The 21,693-nt window shown below is 40.1% G+C and overlaps 1 protein-coding gene across 2 annotated transcripts in view; it reads right to left on the bottom strand.

Annotated features, from left to right (window-relative positions):
• Positions 1-21,693, bottom strand: part of DHRSX (dehydrogenase/reductase X-linked) — a 202,795-nt gene that overhangs the window by 11,077 nt on the left and 170,025 nt on the right. For both annotated transcript variants that reach the window (XM_017728548.1, XM_008629328.2), the window contains one exon: positions 18,264-18,471. In XM_017728548.1, coding sequence (XP_017584037.1) covers positions 18,264-18,471 — 208 coding nt within the window. The remainder of the gene's footprint in view (positions 1-18,263; positions 18,472-21,693) is intronic.

The following is a 21,693-nucleotide window of genomic DNA, read 5'->3' as shown; positions in this document are numbered from 1 at the left end:
AATTATGGAGCTGTCTATATAGCTTGTCCTCTGTTACCCAAGAAAAGTTCTAAATTTAAAGGCCAAGGCTACATTCAGTTGCAAATTGACGTATCTGAACGCTTATTAACCCACCAGAATCAACTTGTTTTTAACAAAATAACCAAAAATGCAAATGCAAAGGAGGAATGAATCTGATTATTCAAATCAAGGTTTTTTTGTTGTGCAGACTGAAAGTGAATTTAAGCTCTGTAACCTAAATCCCTTTGTTTAAATCAATCAACCCCAGGGCTCTTTACCATCCGCAAAGGAATCTATTGATGGCTTAAATTCAGAAGAGACCCAAAGAACATGTATAACTTTAGACAGGCAAAGAGTACCATTGATTTCAATGAGACTAGTCTCTAAAACTATGTCAGACAAGATTTGAGCCATCATATCTTTAACTGCAGAGCTCATTATAGAGAGAGAAAACACGCAGACCCTCAGCCACACAAATGTTTCCCAAGATTTGAAATGGAAGCAAAAAACTTCCGTCTTGAAAACAATTACTCAAGAGTTTAAGCTTATCACATTTAATCAGCTAAATGGTCAGAAAGAAGGGCAGGCTGGTACTCACAATGCGGGGGAGCAGCACTAAAGGAAAAACAAGTGTCAGTTCTTCCCAGTGGAACAGATAAAGGAAACCATGAAATGGCATGTAGTTAAAATTGTTAACTGCTGCTAAGTAGAAAGACCCAGATCTACTATCCACTGAAGTTGTTAAATTTAATATCTAGGCTTATTTCTAAGGGGGTTTTGTAAACCTTCATTAAGGTAACAGATGGAGTCAAAAAAAATTGTGTATTCATTGCAAATGGCAGGATTGGATTTGGTGACAGATATGGTCCTTGCCATGTTCTTATTTCCTTTCCGGATAACAGAAGCCACAGCAGAGGGGTCTCACTGCTGTACAGGTGACATGGTGTACCCCATTCCTGTGTGAATGACTACACTCACTGGCCTGGCTTTTGTTGAAGGAAGAGTTGGTTCAAATTCCAAAAATGAGACCCATAGCGAATGGTCAAATCTCATTAACTGAAACAGGACAATATAAAACTGCAAAGGAGAAAAACATTTAATCCCTTTCACACCCAAAGTCTTTCCCCAATGAGCTGTTAAAAAAAAGAAACCAACAAAACAACAAAAAAAAGAGGTGTGGGTCTCGAATGTTAAAAATCCCAACAATCTTCCTGCAAGTTTTCTTATTCCTTTTATTTGATTCTCAGGTAGCTTCTGTCTCTGCAGAGTTTCTGACTGGGGGTTTTGATACTGGACTAATTCAGGACTTAAGTAGCCATGGCCCAGAGACCTGCTCTTGCAGAACTATTGATAGACAAAATAAAACAGTGAAAATTAACCTTTTCATTAAGCTCCCCGGAGAATTCCTGTTGCGCTGGAACTCATAGGGCTTTTTGATATAAAGGTTAGAGAAGTTGTTTAGAACGGAAAACAAATACTGTGAGGTTTTGTGATTTGATGAATACATTTTACTGATTCATCTGGTGCTGAAATAATTCCTTTTAGGAAGCTCAATATTGAACTATGCTCTTTGGTAGTGTCATTTTGCTACATATGTCCTTTGGCCTTGAGAGTTCAACCAATGAGCCCCCCCCACATGCTTGCTCACTCTAGGTGACACACTGCAAGCAGCAAAGCTCCAGATGCTTAAACTTCTGCTTCCCAGGAAAAATTCCAGCTGAATTAGTGCAGAACTGTGCTAAGGTTTAAGCAACTGCTTTTAACTGGTAAAAGCACAGGCTGAGGTCTGAGCAGAGCTCAAACACCAGTGCCAGCTGCTATCCCAGCCCTCCCCTCTGCTTCTCCTGCCGGCACAGCCACTTGCTTAAAATTCTGCTCTTCACCTGCAAGTCTGCACAGCTCTGCAGCTGCCCATTGTTATTTAACATGTACTTCACAATGGAATTGAATTGTTCCAATCAAGATTAGGTTCTGTTTCTCTATGTGGTATGCAAAGCATGTCCGCAGACAAAACTTTCATCCATTTCTCCGCCTGCCTTTTCATCGTGCCCCACAACAATCCCACTGATAGTCCCGGTGCTTTTTCATTCCCTTTTCTTCATGAATTCCTAAATGCCTCTTGCCAGGTTCTCAATGTAACCTCACTGAGTGTGGCTGCTACATCAGTGTGCTACTTGCCTCACTGGCTCAGATCCCTTTCTGCAGCCCATATACCATGTGGAGGAGGAAGGGGCTCAGGGTAGGAGGGTTTCCCAGTGCAGCACCAGCACTCCCCTTCCTCAGATCACCCATCCATGTCATCGAGCCCCTTCAGAAACCAAAAGGGGTAAAAAACAGACTTCACAGCATGATCTCTTGGGGTAGATGCTATTTACAATCTGTGGTGCAAACAAAGGAGTGAGCCCAAGCCTTATCATGGTAGAAGAAGCAGAGGAAAATACTAGGTGAAACCTTGTCAATACATTGACCCAGCCAAATCTGACAATTCAGGAGAAATGGTGGGTCCACAAGCAGTGCCAAGCCCCTAGAGCAGGTCAGACAACAAGGCTCCTCTTTGAAGCAAGAGAGTGGTGTGACAGGATGCTCCATTTCTGGACATGTGGGGCTGCAATAAAGGATTGCGAGTGAGGCTGGTCCCCGGCCACCAGCATCAGCCACAATCCCTACTGCTGCTTGGCCCTTTCCAGGGCATGAGACTCCTGCAGCTGAGGGGAAAAGGTGCAAAGCCCCCTTTACTCTGCAAATCTTCTGAGCTGTGGCTATAAGGGTGCCACAGTCAAAAAGCAAGAGTTTCCAAGCAGCGCAGTTTTTATATAAAAATAATCTAAATGTTTGAGTTTTATCAATTGCATAAACTCCTCAGTGTCCAAAATATAACTGAATTTTGCTTTTAAATCTGTATTCAATAAAAGAGGATTTCAACTGATTGTGAACTTTGCAAAGTCTGTAACATGGTTCAGGGAAAAATACACTTAATTTCCCTAATAGCTGCTGACAGTCTGTGAAACAAATAGTTTTATTTATTTTCTCCTTGGTGAATTTCAGCTCTCATCGTTTAATCAAAAAGTAGCACATTACCAACAATTGAGATTAAATGGAGGGTCATACAGTAGGGAAAATAGGAAATCACATTAGCACTAAACAGTGACAAATATATCCTTCTTATTGCACTCTTGTCCTGACACAGCAGAACATTTACAATGCCCTGACCAAAAAAAAACTTAAAAACCCAAATGAGCTCTTTCACCTTTTCCCATTTATCCTGAAACTTATGACTACTGAGAATGTCAATATGGTCTCTGCAATAAAAAAAATATATTTTAAAGATTCCTTTCACTTGTTGATGAACAATGTACAGATCTTACACATTGGTGTAAAACAAGTGTTACCCATTTTTTTACTGGTGCTACTGATGCATGAAAATAACTACAGAGCTAATCAATACGTAATGACTGTATTTCAGGAGTAATGCTCTGTTCAGAGGAAAAAAATTACTGCAATTCGCAAACAATTATTGACACCATGAAGCACATGAATCAATGCCCACTAGAGATCTGCACGTTATTTAAAATTTCTTCAGCAATATTTGTCTTTGTTCCTTAGCCCCAGCGTAATTTTTCCTGCCTGTTATACTGTGAATATATTAAATGTTAGTGTGAATATATTGATGACAACTAGAATAAAATGTAAAAGCTAGACTTCTGATGGATAAGTCTAGCTAATAGCAGAGGCGTGATTATTACCGGAGAGCTGGAGCCATGGGATTCCATGCAAAGCTTTTTCTTGCGTAAGAGATTTTTTGTCACAAAATGATTAAGACCTCACCTTTTAAAGCTCCACTGTAACTCCGCTGGACTTCAAATCTTTTAAGTCTTCCCAGTTGCTTTTTCTGCCTGCAACAGTAGACTGCTGAGAGCAGCTGGAAGTACATGAGGTGGCCAGAGCTGGAGGTGGTGTGCCTCAGGGCTCAGTGAAATGTCCCAAGGAGACAGATTTATCACTGGCTCCTCCAGGGAACCAATGAATTCCTATCAGCCTAATTCTCTAAATATAGCCCTTTGCCTTGTTTTTATTGTTATCTCTGTGTAGAGCAAGGGAAAAGCATGAAACAGTCCAAGGTACAAATCTGAACTCTCATCTGTTAACACAGGGGACAGAACAACCCATTCTTCACTTGCATAAACAAATATCCAAGACGTACGGGGCAGTGAAGAAGATGATTACCAGCGGCTCTCACATTTTTCTTTTTGATTCACATGTGGCTTGAGATATGGCTGGTTTACAGCCTCATATGATACTCCATTACTTTAGATTTTAACTGCAAATCAATTCTGCTTAGCCCAGAACAAACATCTGGTCCTTGCTTAGAAAGTGAATTGAAACAACATCATTCCTACCATAAGAGCACAGCTACTTGAACATCTGACAACAGTTACCAGCAGCACCTGATAGGAAGGACAGATTTTGAGAAGAATAAATCCCCAGCTGTGACTAGAAACATATATGGGTGTCTTGCTACAGTTCTGCATAAGAAAACAGCAGTATTTTTTAATTACTAATGTAATAAAATAAGGGAAAGTGGTTTGGCTCTTGAAAAATCAGGGAGATTCCTCTTCTCATCTAAATTTTTTCCAGATGACCACAGCAGAGAAAAAGAATGCCAAACAACAACCATAACCACAAAGAGAAATCTGAAGAGCAAATACCACTAAGTTACATGTTGTTACACAACATGTTTCTCTAAGTGAAAATAGATACCCGAGCCAAGTATGCTCTTTAACTCCTTCTCTGAAAATATAAACTCATTTCCAAAGAGCTCACTCAGGGTATTTTTTTCCTTTTATTTAGGCAAGTATGAGAAATTATAAAATAAGATTGAAAATTTTCTCTGCATACAGCTCATTTGCAAGCAGTAGCTCAATCTCGTAAAGCTTACTTTTGTGTTGAAGAGGAAATAAAATCTAGACAGTACTCTGGCTGGAGCTAACTGCTGATACATTAAATAAGTACAAATATAAGTGTTTCAAAACTATAAATGATGAAGTAGGCTCAGTGAAAGGGAGATGAGAACACAGCCCAGAATATATTCACATAATTTAAAAATAAATATTAAAAATGTATTTATGGGCTGATAAGCAGGAAAGGAGCTGCTCTTCCAAAGCTCTGAGCATACAGCCCTGCTGGCTCCTGGTTTTCCAGTTTAATTTAGAGAAAAGGTTACAATCATTGATCTCATTCCACGAGTTGTCACAAAAGCCAGCCCTACGTATTTCATCATTAAGAAGCCCCACTGAAGAGGTGTTTTAAACACTTGGAATGGGGGTTAACTGACCACTTGCCAGCTGCTCTGTAGCTCTGCCCTTTCTTCTAATTCAAAAGTATATTAGCTGAAGGACAATTGCAGATGTTCTCATCCATAATCTACAATGACAATAACAAACAGCAGATCAAATTGAAAGGATCTTGCAGTCTTCCAAAATATTCAGCGCTTTGCATTTTGCTAGGGTTATTTATCTATCCTTCCTAAAAGTTATTAGGTATTGCAGATGAGTAAAGTTAAGAGTAGAAGAATATTAGTGAAAACTACTTAGTAATATCTGTTTAACTTGTAAACCTACAGTAGTTTACTTTTTCGGTTAGTATATTATTAAAAAGGAAATTACATTTTTTTAATGTAATTTTGTATATTAAAAAGCTCTATACTTGAAAGTAAATAATATTTTAACATGAAAATTATCTAGTCTTCACAAATTTAAGCAAAGGGACTCCAAAACATGAGAGGTACCTCAGACTCCTGAATTTTAGGTACACTAAGTAACCGTAATAATACTTGCAAAATTCTGTTAATAAACACCTACTGTCATTCAAAGTTTTACAGAATACAAGTTGATAGTGAAAACATGGAAAAACATGAAATAAAATTATATGCACTTGCTTAACAAAACTACCTTCCACCTACCACACATAAAAATCAATAATTTTTTATGCAAGAAAGATGTTTACATGAAGAAATACATGGTACTACAAATGACCCAGCAATGTGGTGTTTACCACAGGAACTATGCAGTGTTTAATAATTCCTCGAAGTGGCATAAAACACATGCATCTCAGCAACATGATTCATTGACAGGTATTTCCATCATAAATATAAGAGAAACCCTACAGGCTGCTGACAGCAATGAAATGTGAATGAGAGATTACTGAAATACAGCTAAATTGAGGGCATCTTGAGACTTATGTTTCAGTTCACCACACCATTTATTTCTTGACAGTTCAAATTTTCTGTACAATCCAAAGGATTTATTTTGAAATCTAGACAGTCATTCATATCAGGGGGCAAACTTATACTCAGTCATTTGGAGCACTGACACATTTTAGCTCTCATAAGAGATCCATGACCAGTAGTTTGCAGCAAGTCTATTGCTCTGATTTGAAAGACCCACCCAAGAAAGATCAAGCACTCAGTTTTGACCTCCCTATAATATCACACCATGGTTTAAATTAAAAAGGCTACAAAATCAGAAAACAAACGAAAAAAAAGGAATTTTTTTTTTAATTTTAAAACATGTAGTATAATTTCTCCACAAGAAAAACATGGCAAGTAGCAGTGAAAACAACAATTCAGGTCAAGGAGAGCTGACAAAAGAGGAATGTCAGAATAACTTTCTTTCCCTTAGAAAAAATCCTGAACCAAATTCTGTTCTTGACATTTTAGAAATGGAAATCTTTGCCTTTCTAACCCCCGCTAGTCTACACTGGACACTCAGTTGGATTCAGCTCCTTAGCTGACTTCCAGCAGGACTACAAGGCTCCCCAGCACTAGTCATCTTGAAGGTACTTTAGATGCAAACCAGGCATTTGGGAATACCTCAGACAACAGCCTTGAGCTGTCTGTGGAAACAGGGGAAGCCGTGGTCTCTCATTCAAGGGTCACACTGAGGCCCGTGGCTGTCCAGCCTCTCTGCTGGGAGGGGTCTCTAGAGCATTTACCAAATTGTGAAGAGCACTGCTGCAACCCAGGTTAGAGACCAACTGCATGGCTATGTCAATTACCTCTACAGCTCCATTTGCAATTTATCTTGGCTACTTTATTTTTTAAGAGCACGCACAGATTTCTTGACCAGGGATCTCATTTTCTTTGAAGGCTCTTCAGGCTGATCCATAGCTGTCATCTTTGCTTTTTCTCCTTTAACCAAAAGCAAGGACTAGACTATTGGACAGTTCAACACAGCTCGTCAGCACACTGGAAGAACTACTGTCAAGAAAGGCAGGGATCGAGGCAACTGCAAGAAACAGCACATCTTCAGGTTTTCCTAAAGAAGGATTTGCTAGGTACTCCACAAGTTCAAAATCAAAATGGACATTTCTTGGAAAATCTCACTTTTGCACCCTTATACTGCATTTCTTTGCTCTTTTCAGCATGGGAGAAAGCCAGGTAAACCTGAGGCATTAATAAAGGATTCTAAATACAAAAAGAATTCATAAGCAACACTCCCTCTTGGGACATCTCTGATCTAATTTTGCAGATAGCCTATCAGCTGATCTTCTTCTCCGAAACCCATTTAAACTCCAGCATAAAAACAACACTTTTTTTATAGCTACTGCTCTGTGGAAGCCTTTCCCAGAGTAGGATTCCAAAGATTAGAAACAAGTTTATTCTTTTTTCTTATTTCTTTCTCAGTTTCTCAAGTAAATACATTTCCAGTCACTTCACTTTAATTCATTCTTGTCTTGAGTAAATTGTTTCCCTAAAAGCATTCTCACTCCTGTTTGATTAGAGACTACTGCTAGATATCATGATATAAATTGACAATAAAAAGAAAAAAAAATTGTCAAGAGCTTCTACAGAGTCAAACTGAAACCAGCTCACGAAATGTGTATTGTCTTTATGGTAACAGTGACAGCACTGGTTCCAACCTTGAGCAGGATGGTACCTGCTCACATCTGCAAAGCCTAATGATTCTAACACTGCAAATTCCTTCTTTCCAGCCAGGAGAGCATGCGACAGATTGTACATCAAATGTACAAGTGCTGCTTCTGAGCACTGGAGGTACTTTATAATCCCCTTGGCTCCTCTGAGCAAACCACTGTGTAGTGACCTGGAGATGACAGATCCAGGTACCCAAGCACAAACATATTTCATATTTTATCACTTTTCAAAAAGCTGGAAATAATGACGCCAGCAATCTGCCTTTAACCTAGAACTATAACAAGTGGGTTGAAACTCTCATGGGAGAAGTTGCACAGCCAAGATACTGGGTGATGGATGTATTTTGCAGCAAAAATAGTGCCTGAAGCTTGCCTCACAATGAGGAGAAAAAACCCCACCAAAATGAAAACTGAGCACCAAGTGTATATAAAATAATATTAACAGGGTAATTATATTTTAAAAGAAAACCGTATGCAAAATGCCCTGCTTCCTGTCTTCCAGATCTTCTTGAATGGATTTCAAGCAACATCAGCTGAACCTAGTATTATAAACATTTGAAGTACTTACTACCTCTGGAGATTTGCAGGCCCTCTAAAGCGCTTAGGGTTCAGTGTATCTGTGCCAGCCTTAATCCACTTCCCGAGATAACAGGCATATAAAATAGGACACATGTGCCACAAACCTAAACCAGGCAAGAAAAATAAAAGGCCAGCCCCAGATCAAGGAGAACCTCTAAGGAGCAGGATCAGACATGTTTTACATGCCTTTCAAAAGAACAGTACTCCACACAGAGGATATGAAATCAAATCAGATAATCCTTGGTAGAAGAATATGCAGTAAGATTTGGACCTGGATGCTTTTATGTTCATATCATATTTACTTCTTTAGCAGGTTCCAATCAGCTACACTTGTATAAAGCCACTGATGAAGTACCACAAACTTCATGATGATGGAAGTCATCATTTCATATGCAAAGGAAAATAGGGACCTAAGCTGTTATTGGCTGTGATGCATGAGAGTTGTGATAACTGAACTCCTCTCTGAAAAATTACCGAGGTACATTCAGAGCTTGGGCAGTCATAACAACTAGACAGTGTACAGTCCTGACAGAAAAAAACAAGTATGCTGCCTCATAGTGTCCTTCCTACATATTTTTTAGCATCTCAGAACAGTTTGGGTTGGAAGGGATCTTAAAGATCACCTAGTTCCAACACAAATTTCATGGGCAGGGATACCTTCCACTAGACTAGGCTGCTCAGAGCCCAGTTCAGCCTGGCCTTGAACACTTCCAGGGATGGGACATCCACAGATTCTCTGGGCAACCTGTTCCAGCACTTCACCACCCTCAAAGTAAAGAATTTTTTCCAAATGTCTGATCTAAATGTATTCATTCAGTTTGAAGCCATTTCTCCTTGTCCTGTCACTATGTGTCCTTGTAAAAAAAAGTCTCTGTCTTTCTTGTAGGCTCCCTTCAGGTACTGGAAGGCCACAATTAGATCATCACGGAGTCTTCTCTTTTCCAGGCTGAACTATCCTAATTCTCTTTGCCTTTCCTTGTAGGAGACATTTAATCATCTCCATGTCCCTCCTCTGAACTCGCTCCAACAGCTCAATGCGCTTCCTGTGCTGGGGAGCCTGGAGCTGGATGCAGCACTCCAGGTGGGAGGCACCCAAATATACTCACAGTCTGTATAAGTTTATTTTCAACACTCCAAGCTCTAAAAACAACAAGACAGCTTTTCTCTTTCTACATTTTCAATCATCTTAGGATCATATATGACAAGTGGCAGACTGTGGAAGACTGAATTTTGCATCTTCAGCTTGGCAGGAAACAAAATTGAATAAATCTCTTCTGAGACAGAGTCAGCTTCAGCATACTGCTGCTGGCTGCAGGGACGTGACATGGCTGTGGAGCACAGTGCCTCCCACAGCAAAGTCCTGGGAAAACGGGCCTGCCAGGCACAGGGCACCAACTCTGGCCCCTGCTATTCATTCAAAAAGTAACAGATATACTTGGTTAAGATAAGACAGAAAGTTAAGCTTGTAAGTTGGTGGTGGCTAGCTCCAAGACTTTGATGAGCAATCAAGAGACATGGGGAGCAACTCATTTTTTTCAGACCATGCCTGAGCCTAGGACCAGCAGCAGCACCTCCTTCCTATTCCAGTGACAGAAAAGTAGGTCAGCATGATGGGGCCAAATAAATACCACTACAAATCCCATCTCTGATAAGCTGTCCAAGTTCATTCTTGTTTTATTACACATTGCTCCGGTTTCATCCAAATCCTCTTCTGCATATGCTCTGTATTTCCCACAGTGTGCCTGGTCTGTGGTAACGTAACCCCTGTGGTTACTTCCCCTTTCCCCAGCACTGAGATGGCATCACACAGATGTAGTCATTTGCCCTGAAGAGACTCACAGACACAATTTAAACAGAATGATTAAATATGTAATAATGTACACAAACCACTAGTTCTTGACAGATAGTATTAATGATATAATCTGTTTGTGCCACATCTAGGATCAGGTTCCTTCTTGAAAAAATGAGGACTAGAGGCACTAAACCAAATTCCCTTTTTGTGTTTAGCTATTAAAATCCACCAAATCCCAAGTGTTTAGCTCAGAACATAATGAGAACAAAAAGAACCATGTGAACTACATCTTGTAGTATCTCAGTAGTCTTTCTAAAATGCAATACAGAAGTTTGTGGCTTGCAATCATAATCATTATAGTCATTACTAAAGCCAGAGCTACTCATGTGACTTCTGAATTGAAACTTTTCATAACTCACAAATTGGGTGGTGGATGATCCTGTTATATTAAAAATATGTGTTTACTGTTTCCAGTTCATCCTCGAATAGAGGATGGTGCTTGCTTCCCATGGTTCTCTCTAGTTACAAACATTAGGCTATTATAAATACATACAGGGAGTACACACAACTACTCATGTAAATGCATGGCGATATCTGCATGATGAACTGTGGAGGCACACCATGAATTGTAAACATATACAAGAAATAGATTTCTTAAGTAATTGGGATTTCCTCACCCGTGGCTGCTGTAGTGAAGGCACACAACGGATTATAAACATATAGGAGAAATACATTTCATAAGTAACGAGGATTTCCCCATCTGCAGCGGCCCACGAGCACATTTCCCACTTATATGGGAAATGGTCTAATACCTTAGAGCTGCCATTTGCAAAACCAGCTTGATAGCAGATTACTTGTGCCCCAGATCTAAGAACACACCTTTACAGTTCCTATTCTCTCCTGTGCACATCCAAAATCCTACCATCTTCAGTTCATTTTTTTTAGAAACCCGGAAAATTAACATTGTGTACCTTTGGAAAGGATTCATCTTAACTAACTTTACACCTTTATACAGCACAGACATCTACAGCTGAGCTAGTCACCAGAAGACCTCTTTGTCGTTCACAGGGATGAACTGGCACTTGAATGACTTAATTCAGCTATCCAACTGTAGATACTTAGGATAAGACAGGTCCAGTAGTAGCTGTGACCATGAGGAAATCACACGTCTGATGCTGGCATTCATATTGCAGACATTTATGAACCAGGAGACATGTCAGAGGTGCCTTCCAGGCATAGATGCCTCAGACCTCTAGAAAAGGGAATGTTTTCAGTTTCTTGGTAGAACCTGATGTTTTATGTCAACCTTTGAAAACTCAGGATAACCACCAAAAATTATGTCTGAGTTGTTCATGGAAGAACTTCCTTACTTCACACTGAAAGGTTTTTAAGTCTCCTTCAACTACTGGTAAGTTACAGACTGTCATTCAGAGAGGAGGAAAGGAGGGCCTGTAGATCTCCAAAATTTCCTAAAATTATTTTTTTCTGTAGTGAGTAGGGTCTTTAGGTGATGGGGCTCTGCAACACAAATTTCATCAGCATTTGTTTGTTAGGGACACATAACTCATAAATAGCAAAACAATGAGGAATTTAGATAGAACATATATATATGATTATGCAAATACATGAATATATATAAATATACCTGAATATGCACTCCCCACAACCTACTCCTCTGCATCTTCTTATTTTAATTCCAAACTGCTGCTCACCCATAAGCTCATTGGAGGATTTTCCAAGAGAAGCCAGTGGTCTTTCTCCTTAACCCTGTTTTACAACTCATTCACATGGAAGACAGAAACTGCCTGCAGCTCCTGTTCCTACCCTTGCTGAATGGGTAATTTCATTGGGGCTGGGGTTGTTTCCTCTCTCTTTTGTTCTTTCTCTAAGAGATATGCTGATGAGAAAGATTAGGGGCTGCTCTGTATTCTGCTGCCAGTGGGTTCAAGTTTCCAAGTAGTGTTATACTACTGACCATAAGAAAACAGAATTTTAAGCACATGGTGATTGACTTCGAACTTCTCTGATGCATGAGGAAGAATTAAAGTAGTGTGAGGCTATAACCCATAATTTAAAAGATTGTGCTGATGGTCTAGTTGAAATTTCAAGGTTCTCTAATTCTCCAATCTTTCAGCTTTTTTGAGACCTTTACATTAGAGGCATCGAGGAGACCTTCTTTTAAACTGAGAGGAATCAGTCCGGAGTCCCTGCTATGTGTTTGATCCACAGCAAAATTATCCTCCTTTTTTGTGTTTTCTCCATTTTCAGCAAGTGTGACTGAGAATAGATTACCACACAAAGGTATTAATCGAATTCTTAGGAAAGTACTGCGTGGAATAGATTGATTGATGGAAAATGTCTTTCCTAACTAACTGTGGTTTCTGAGTACGAAACCAGTTACAGATTACAGGATGATAGGTGCTGATGTGCTAACACTGGTTAGGCTCATGTATTTTCACAATTTCTTAACTGTTTACTTACTCTCTCCCCAGCTACAGCAATGGAGGGACTATTTTTCTCACTGTTTTGGATACAAATTTAAATGCTTTCACATAAAATGAAGTAATCTTCCTGGGCTGTCAGGTTAAATCAGCAATCCTCTACCACACCAGAGTTAAGGATAAATCCTTTCTTACACAGTAAGACACACAGCTTCTGACATTTCAGTTGCTTACAGTCCAAAACAATTTCACATGGGTTTTCACACAGTTCACAGTGTAGCTTTAACCTGTTTTTCTTTAGACCATTTCCTGGGCTAAAAAGGGTGAATTCTGCAGGCAATATTAGACATGGAGACAGGTTTCCTGTCCTGTGAACAATTTTGAAAGATGGAAGACAATCTTCCCATTTCACACTGTCAGAAGGAAAAAGAAGGGATGGTTTTTTTCTTTTAATCAAACAACTAAAACTGCAGGACAGGACACGAGATGGATCTCTGTTCACACTGCTTCATTTTTTGCTTGCTCCATGGCTGTGTTTCAGCCTGTCCCAACTGGCACCTTCCAAGAGGAAGCTTGGGTGTGGTTTGGGGGATAAATCACACCAGCAGCTGCTCCAAATAAGTTATAAACAAGAACTTCAACATTGTTGACTCCCTGTGATGCACAGTGACATAATCCCACCCATTTTGTGCTGTCCTGCACAGCAACTGTACAATCCTCTGTGTGCCATAAGCTGAGGCAAGCAACACAAAGCCTTCATTTTCCAGCCATCAAAACACCCTGTGACAACTCTCAACGTGTCTCTTAAAATAAATACTTTAACCACTTAGACTTTAGAAAACATGTAGAATAATAGTGATATCTTGGGGTGCAGGGGAGCCACAGGTTCAGTGGAGACCAGGGTCCAGTGCTATTATGTGCGCACTGAGGGCCAGCCTGCCTTAGAGGGGTCTGACCTGACTTCAAACAGAAACAAAGGGCTCTGTGTTCAAAAAGCTTTGTGCTCAGCAGTTACAATAAATAAAGCAGCCAACCTCCATCCATGTAACCGGTAACAAACAGGACCTGGATACTGAACCAATTCCAGGGGTAAATATGCAAGAAAAAACCCCAGATCACCTGGATCTGGGGACTTAATAGTAGATTGCTCACTAGCCTTCTCAGGCTGGTCCCCTCTTTCCCCCAGAATTGTTCTATGGCTGTACAAATAATAAAATATTTAATAGATGGAAAAAAAGACACCTATGGCTCTGAAAGCTTAAATCCCTGTACAGTATGTACAAAAATGGTACCTGCTGAGAGACCAGTGTTACTGGATTTAAGTAGATTGTTTTCTTCTCTATGTTTTTGACCAGAAAAACCTTTTGTAAAAATTAACTGCAAATTACACGTTTCTGCAAGTTTTCATTTTGTGAGAAAAACCCAGATTAGCTTTATGTGAGGACCACACACTCCCATGCACAGAAGATGTTGATGCAGATGAATTGCTGCTTTCAGCTGTGGGATTTAATTACTCTCATTCTCTACAGCTGGTGTTATTGTGTGGTGGTGTGTTTGTCTTCTGACACCTGGGGGGAAGGATGAATTAAATTTACTACATTCACAGTGCCAAAGGGACAGTTTGAATAAGAAATGCTGCAATAAGACCTGTATGACTTTGTCCTCTGGCATGAATGATGAATCCAAGTCCTTTAGATCTTGTTTTCTAGACGTGCTTACAGACTGGAAGCCTTTTTAAAAAAATGTTATAGGAAAATTACACTAAAGTGAAGCCTATTTTGACAAGGTGAAGGAAGTGAATTAGTTTATATTGGCTGATGTCTATCTAACCCATGTTCCTGAAGCCTTTCCCTTCCTTTTTACAGGCTGGCAGGGTCACTAATCCTACTCATTTTCAGTTTGTCAGCCAATAATCACTTATGTGGCACTATGTCTTTGGAAATGACAGCTGAGACAGGATCTGATGCAAAGCCCTCATTCCACAGTACCTTCCTAAACACCAGTCTGGGGCGGCTGAAAGGACCAAATACTCTATAGCTGATAATGTCACGTTCACCAAGCTTGTCATAAACAAGGTTTTGGGGAACTTTACAACACTGCTGTCTGTCAAATGTCTCTACTTTGATGCCATAATGAAGTCATATGAAGCATAACAATCCCTGTTATCGGACATTAATGAGAGTCAACTTTTTGTTTGGCTCTAAGGCATTTTAATTGTATCACAAGCAGAGACCATCTGGCTTAAGAATGAATATTCAGTATCTGCTGCAGATGCAGAAATACTGGAGAGGGAAATGGTACTTCCTGGCTTCCAGCTTGCATGGTACCCAACACTAAAGCTGGTGTGTTACACACTTATCTAAATTGCTATTTGATGCTCAATGAATGACTTTTTAGGTTATTACTATCTCATTAATTAGTTAGTGTTTACTAGTTTGGACTTTATCTCTTCAAAAAGAAGATCAATTTATGATAAAAATCACTAAGGGATAAAATACTTCACTGCATTCTGCAGAGGACTGTGTCAGCTCATCAGGCTTTATTTACTGAGAAGTCATAGATATAGAAATCAAATTTTTTTTGAGGAATAAACGTAATTTCTATCTTGTGTGACAGGTGCAGTCCATATTTATGAAAAATACAGAGGAAACATTTGCAAAGTGCAAATTTAGAGTACCACAGCAGACAATAACTTTTCTGAGAAAGAATCAAGCTGAGAAAAAATGAAACCATCACTTCTAAAGGTTAGGCATCAATTTCACAAATTTTATGGCTGTCACCAGAACCTTTAGTTTCGCCTATCTTATTTTTACTTTTTTCTCTCACTGCAACTTGTGGGGGAAAAAACACCAAACTGATTTGGCCGAGATTTTTCTGAGCCATATATAAAATCTAGAACAAAATGTTTTGCAGTTTTAAGAAATTCAAGCTGTTAATACTTTGAGTAAATTATGCATACCTATCATGGCCTATTTACAAGATTGTAGGTCTACTTGTTTAAGTACCTAAATATCTTGAGGCAGCCCCAAGGTGGATGTTGAGCCAACAGCCTTGTCTGCCACACTGAGCTGCCTCAAATACAAGCAAAGGTGGGTGCCAGGCTGCAATCCTTAGGAGGTATTTGGCTTAAATGTAACTGGGACCAGTACTGGCAGAAATGCATTTTAAAGTAGTGGGGGCTCTGCCACTATATTTTGGAATTAAATCAAACAAGATGTTGACTCTCTCCTGAGGGAATGCGATGCGATGCATTTCCTCACTGAAGCTCTCTGGGCTGTGCTGGCTCTCACGAGTGCCATGTTGCAGTGGGTGAAGCAATTTCCTGCACACGTTTAGAAACCACTCTGGAATACTCCAGGGTGACAATATTTAGTTAAGTCAATATGATTAGAGAGCTATCACCTCATTTCACTGCATTACTGCCATAATGCTAGAAGGAAGATTCATATAAGTGCTCAGGAACAAAATTCCAAGGGGGAAAAAATCCATACACCAACTATCAGCTAATATTACCAGACAACTGAATTTTCTTGTACTTGGCTTTCTTACTTTTCTCAGGGGAAATTTACCCTAATGCACGAGACCAACACAAGACTCACACAGGCTTGAATGCTGAATACTACAGCCCTCAGTAGAGCACTATTAAAATTGCCAGGCAGGCTTTCAGTGTGAGCTTGCTGTGGGGCTGAACATTGCCCGCTCGGGATGCCGAACAGGGCGTGCCTCTGGGATGAAGCGCTCCCAAACACATAGATATATCCTAAGCAATAAGCAAACAGCAGAAGTTGGAGCTGTAACTCAGAAGAATAAGGGAGGATAGGAAGAGAGAAAGTAAGAATTTCCCTCTCCTCTGGCTTTTGGGAAAAACACATTAACTGTTATACAAAAATGTGAAAATCTCAACCTCTGTAACTGAAGCATTCAGATATTCAAACCTGAGGTTTTTCTGACTCAGAAAGCAATTGATACATTTGCTTTTCAGGCAGTACAGATCTGTTCCATACAGACCAGTATGTCTGTCTATCACCTATTTCAAGGCAGAATTTCTTTTGAGCAGTCTCATCCAAAGAAGAAGGAAGTGATCAGGAACTATCATTGCAGAACTATTAGGGCTTTAAGAATGGGAATCCCTCTTGTGACAAATCATTTTAAATGTTCAATGATATTCAGTTCAGTGTCTAAACATCACCAGTATAATACAAAAATGTCTCCTGAGCGCATCAATAAAACTAGGTGGGACTGAGTGCTGTAAAGACGAGACTTGAAACTCACTCTCAGATGTGGGAAATTTGCCAGAGTTTTGTCTCTCCAGAGGAAATGCTGCGCACAACCTAAACATCTACATGAAACTGTTACATTAGCAAGGTAAAGTAAGTCCAATGAAAAAACACTACCACCTGAGACTGATATTTAAAATTACAATCACAAGAGGCAAAACAAGTTTAAGGTACATGGTTTGGCAAAGCTGCAGTCTGCTTCTTTAAGAAGGCATTACACATTATGAGCATTCTTATTACAATTTTATTGCAATATTCAAGGTGCAGTCAGAAGATACTATTTTTTTTTTAAATATGGGTTTATTTGTTTGCATCTTATTTTGCAGCCACTCTTCCAGCCTCCAGTTTCATTTCTAAAATGAAAGCAATTGATATTTCCATATCAAAGTTTAAAATTAATTTGCTTTGTGGGACATGCTCCTTGATGTAAAATACTTCATTTTAATTAGGACATTTCATTTTCTCTAATGGAATCAGGTTCCATTTACTTAATCCAAAACTACTTTCTGAAAGAGCTATAAGCAGTACATTTTCTCAGCACAAGCCCTTCTAAGGCCTGTGAGCAAGAGATAATTGCACCTACACAGCTAAACTGATTTCAGATTAATCTACTTACACCCCTACAAAACATTACCCATAACTGGGCCTGCCCCACTTCTGGATCAGTTTTATTAAATAACTTTATGTTTCCTAAGGCAGACCAGGATCGGATAATAAAAATCAAGTACCATTACAAGTATGTGTCAGAATGAAAAACGTAATTAAAAATTGTCCTGCCTCCCTGAGCACAAGCACCTAGACCCTCACATCCTGGAGCACAACCACCTCCCATTGCCACTTTTGTACAACTTCCTTCTTCCCTTTGCCCTCTTCTCCATAAAATGTTGTGTACATGTGGACCATGCCAGATCATGTCTTCTTCTCCTTAAGAGAATGTACAAGTGATTTCTGAGGAACACTTTGCATATTCTGGCTCCATGTTAGGATGATGTCCTGCCCCCATGCATGCACAGAAGCATGTGGATAGATCAGGGCAGAGATAACCAGTGCACTTTTTTTGCTTTCTCCCTCCATTTAAAACAAATGTTTGTTTTCTGGAAAGCCTGTCGTTATTGATTTTGTACATCTCATCAGCACAGAGAAATGAAATAAATACCATACACTATGAAACACCTTCAGCTTCAGGCCAACTGCAGCTTGCACAATGCAGGGGCACAGAAATAAAATTATTTAAAAACAGCATACCTTGAAAAATAGCCAGGCTGTCATCCATTTGACCATTTTCACCACCCAAAAGACATGCTTGTAGAGCTCAGTATTCACTACTCCAGGGTCTACTACATTAGCAGTCACATGGCTTCCATTTGCAGTCAGAAGATGCTGTAGTCGATAGGTAAATAACACAAGGGCAAGTTTGCTTTGGGAATACGCTCCATGGGGTGAATACGAACATCTGAACACAGGAAAGAAAAAGAGAGGGAGATGCACGTAAAAATAACCAGAAGGAAAACATAACTGCACAAACATGAAATGTACCACATTTTGCAATATCCAGATATACACTGAGTCATCAGAAGAAACAGCTTATCACTGGCAGGCGTGTTGTTTACTCAAGTTCTGGTGATCATTCCATCAGACACCAAGTCTTATTTATAGCAGGGACAAAAATTAAAATAAAATTACACAATACCTGCCAGAGTCTCTATGTCAAACTCTTTAAACTAGAAATGCTGAGGCATCAGTCTCCAGGCTATCATCACCTAGAAGCCCTCAAACTTCTCTCCCCTCTTTCGCTCTGCTCTTTCCAAACATACACACACTATTTCCACCTATTAAATCCATGCCTGATCATACTACTTCTGGTTGCTATTATTATTTTTACTACATCAGTACCTACAAGTTGAAGGCTCCTGTGTTGGAAACAATACAGATGAGTAAGGTTGCACAGCTAAGAGATGGATAAAAAGATGGGGCAAGGAGAGCAGCTGCAAGCATAACCAGAGTTTACACAGTTTACAGGCCCTATACAGCCTTTAAAGCACAGATGGCTGGCAGGGTCTGTGCCAAAGAGGTATGACAAAGGCACAAAAATTCCAGGAATTACAGCAAAACATTACCTGTTGAGACTCCTGCACACCTCTCATCTGAATGTCAAATGTACCTTTCTTTCAAGTCAAGCTTTCTAGGAAGTGCTGATTAGTTGGGTTTCATTGCATGCAGGCAGCAGTACATATTTTTTCTGTTTTATAATAGGCAGGCTAGTTTCAGGGAAATTAGCAGGTATGTCACTTAAAACCCTCTTCCTGACTGGGGCCTCAGCATCACTTCCACAAATTCCTACGCCACAACAATTCACTGCTGTAATTACTCCAGCCTCTCATCTAACCTTGCTGGTGCTTAGCAGAACCAAAGGTAAATGGTGGCATTACAGACAGCTCATAGGCAAAGCAGGCAGGAGCCTAAAGCAACAGGCTCCTGGGAAGAGTAAAACCGCTCCGGTCCCCATCTGTTTTGCTTCTGCCAAAGCCTGGGGAAGCAATGCTGCATGCTGCAGCTGCTGCCCATGTGGATTCAGGGCTTAGGGTCCATGCAGCAGCAGGACCTTAACCTGATGGTAAAAGGTGATAGAGGGGCACCCACCCAGGGACAAAACTCTCTTTCCTAGTTCCCTCCTTTCCCCTAGATGTTGTCCTATCTCTGTGGTGGCCACAGCTACAGCTCCATCCTCTACACCTTCACCCTTAATGCATTCCCAGGCCAGGGATGCTCCAGCTCTGCTGGAAAGCCTGCCTGTGATTTCTGTGGCTGTTACTACATGCAAGTTTTTTATTTTGAACGAATAGTAAACATATGAGTTCATTTTGTTATCTCATTCTTGTTGAATACCTTATTTATAATATCCTGTGCACTTCACCACAGAAAGACCTGGATGTTAAGAAAAAGGCTGACTTTCTGCAGAGGTATAAGGATACTGAAGCAATTTAACTTTCCATGTTATTTGAAAGGACTCAGAAACTTGGAGACACCACAGGAAATAAAAGACAACAACATTGAACCTCCAGTGCATCTCTTTTCTTTTTTTTTGCCCTACTCTTTTCTTGTTCAAACGAATCACAAACATCTACAAAAGCATCTACAATCTACAAAAGCATCTAAAATCTACAAAAGCATGATGTAAATTGAGAACTAAAAAGGACAGCTGATCATAGGTGGCTCTTGCACCAACCAACGGCCTCAGCTGTAACCTGCTGGATAACATATCTTCATTATCATAAAGATATCACCTGCCCCTTTGGGCAAAATGGGCTATTTAAAGAATAAAGAACAATCACTGCATGAATATAAAAGTGACTTGGCATTAGTCAGGAAATTGCAGTTACATTTTAAATTCAGTAACGTCCATGCTCTGATCTGAGACGCTCAAAATGTCACCTTATGCTTCATGCATATTCCAACCCCTTAACTAGAAGGACCAGATCCTCAGCTGCTACAAGCTTCTCCTGTGCACAGCCGTGCAGGGCAGAGCTCACGCTACCCATGGGAAGAAGCATTCATCCCAAGCCGCCTCTGGCAGCCAGCTGGCAGCTAACCCTGGCACTCCTCCATCAGCACCACCAGTTCATTCCCCCACTGAACACAAGCTGGGGCACGGGACAAGCTTCCCGAGTTGAATTAGAGTGATCTTGTCTGGCAAGAGGCTTGCAGGGAAGCAGAGCTGGGGACTACTCTGACTTTTTCTGCCTGGGTCTAGTCTGGCCCTCAGTAACCTTCAGATGCCAGGCAGGAGGATGGTGAACTCTCCCCATGGCTCCCCATTCCCACATTTCGTGTGAGTGCTGTTTTGACTTACCTTGTGGCAATGAAGCATGAACTGTTACAAGGTCTGGATCTTCCAAAGCCTTATACTATGCATAGATATCTATGTCAGAGAAACATGAGTGCTGAGAAGATATAAAAGGCTACCCAATCAACGAGGAAGCCTTTTATATCACAGTGCAGGGATGCAAATGATCTGCAAGGCAGCCGGGAATCAGACTTCAATAACGTAATATAGATATGAAGAATATAAAATTGGATACACAGAGAAAAACTTTCAGCAGAGCCCCAGCAGTGATTACCTTCTCTCTTCCCAATTGCTGTGTGTGTGTTTTTTGCTTTCCAGGAATCTGACATCAATGGACTACATAAGACAGAGGAATAACGTGACACAGAACTAATGAGGATTTTCTGTTTTGTTTGTCAGACCCCATTTTATTAGAATCACGTTGTTTAAGTGCCACATTGAAAAAATAAATCACCCCTGGTTATTTGACTTCATTACATCCAGCATTGATTTTATGTATCAGAAAAATAGGACCGCATAGGCACCTGCACTTACACCACAATTCTCTCTCCCATGCACACGCATGAAGAATCACAGAAGGGTTTGGGTTGGAAGTTTAAAGATCACCTAGTCCCACAACCCTACCATAAGAAGAGACATCTTTCCACTTGACAAGATTGCTCAAAGTCCCATCCTGGCTTTGAATGGATGGGGCATCCACACTTTCTCTGGACAACCCATTTCTGTGCCTTACCATCCTCATCATAAAAATGTCTTTCTTTTGTCCAATCTAAATCTACCCTCTTTCAGTTTAAAACCATAAAATGTATTCCTCTTGCACATGGAATTATC

The sequence above is a fragment of the Corvus brachyrhynchos genome, unplaced genomic scaffold, assembly GCF_000691975.1.
Source record: "Corvus brachyrhynchos isolate BGI_N302 unplaced genomic scaffold, ASM69197v1 scaffold92, whole genome shotgun sequence".
NCBI lineage: Eukaryota > Metazoa > Chordata > Aves > Passeriformes > Corvidae > Corvus > Corvus brachyrhynchos.
Note: the sequence above shows the minus strand (reverse complement) of the source record. Positions and strands in the feature narration are given on the sequence as shown.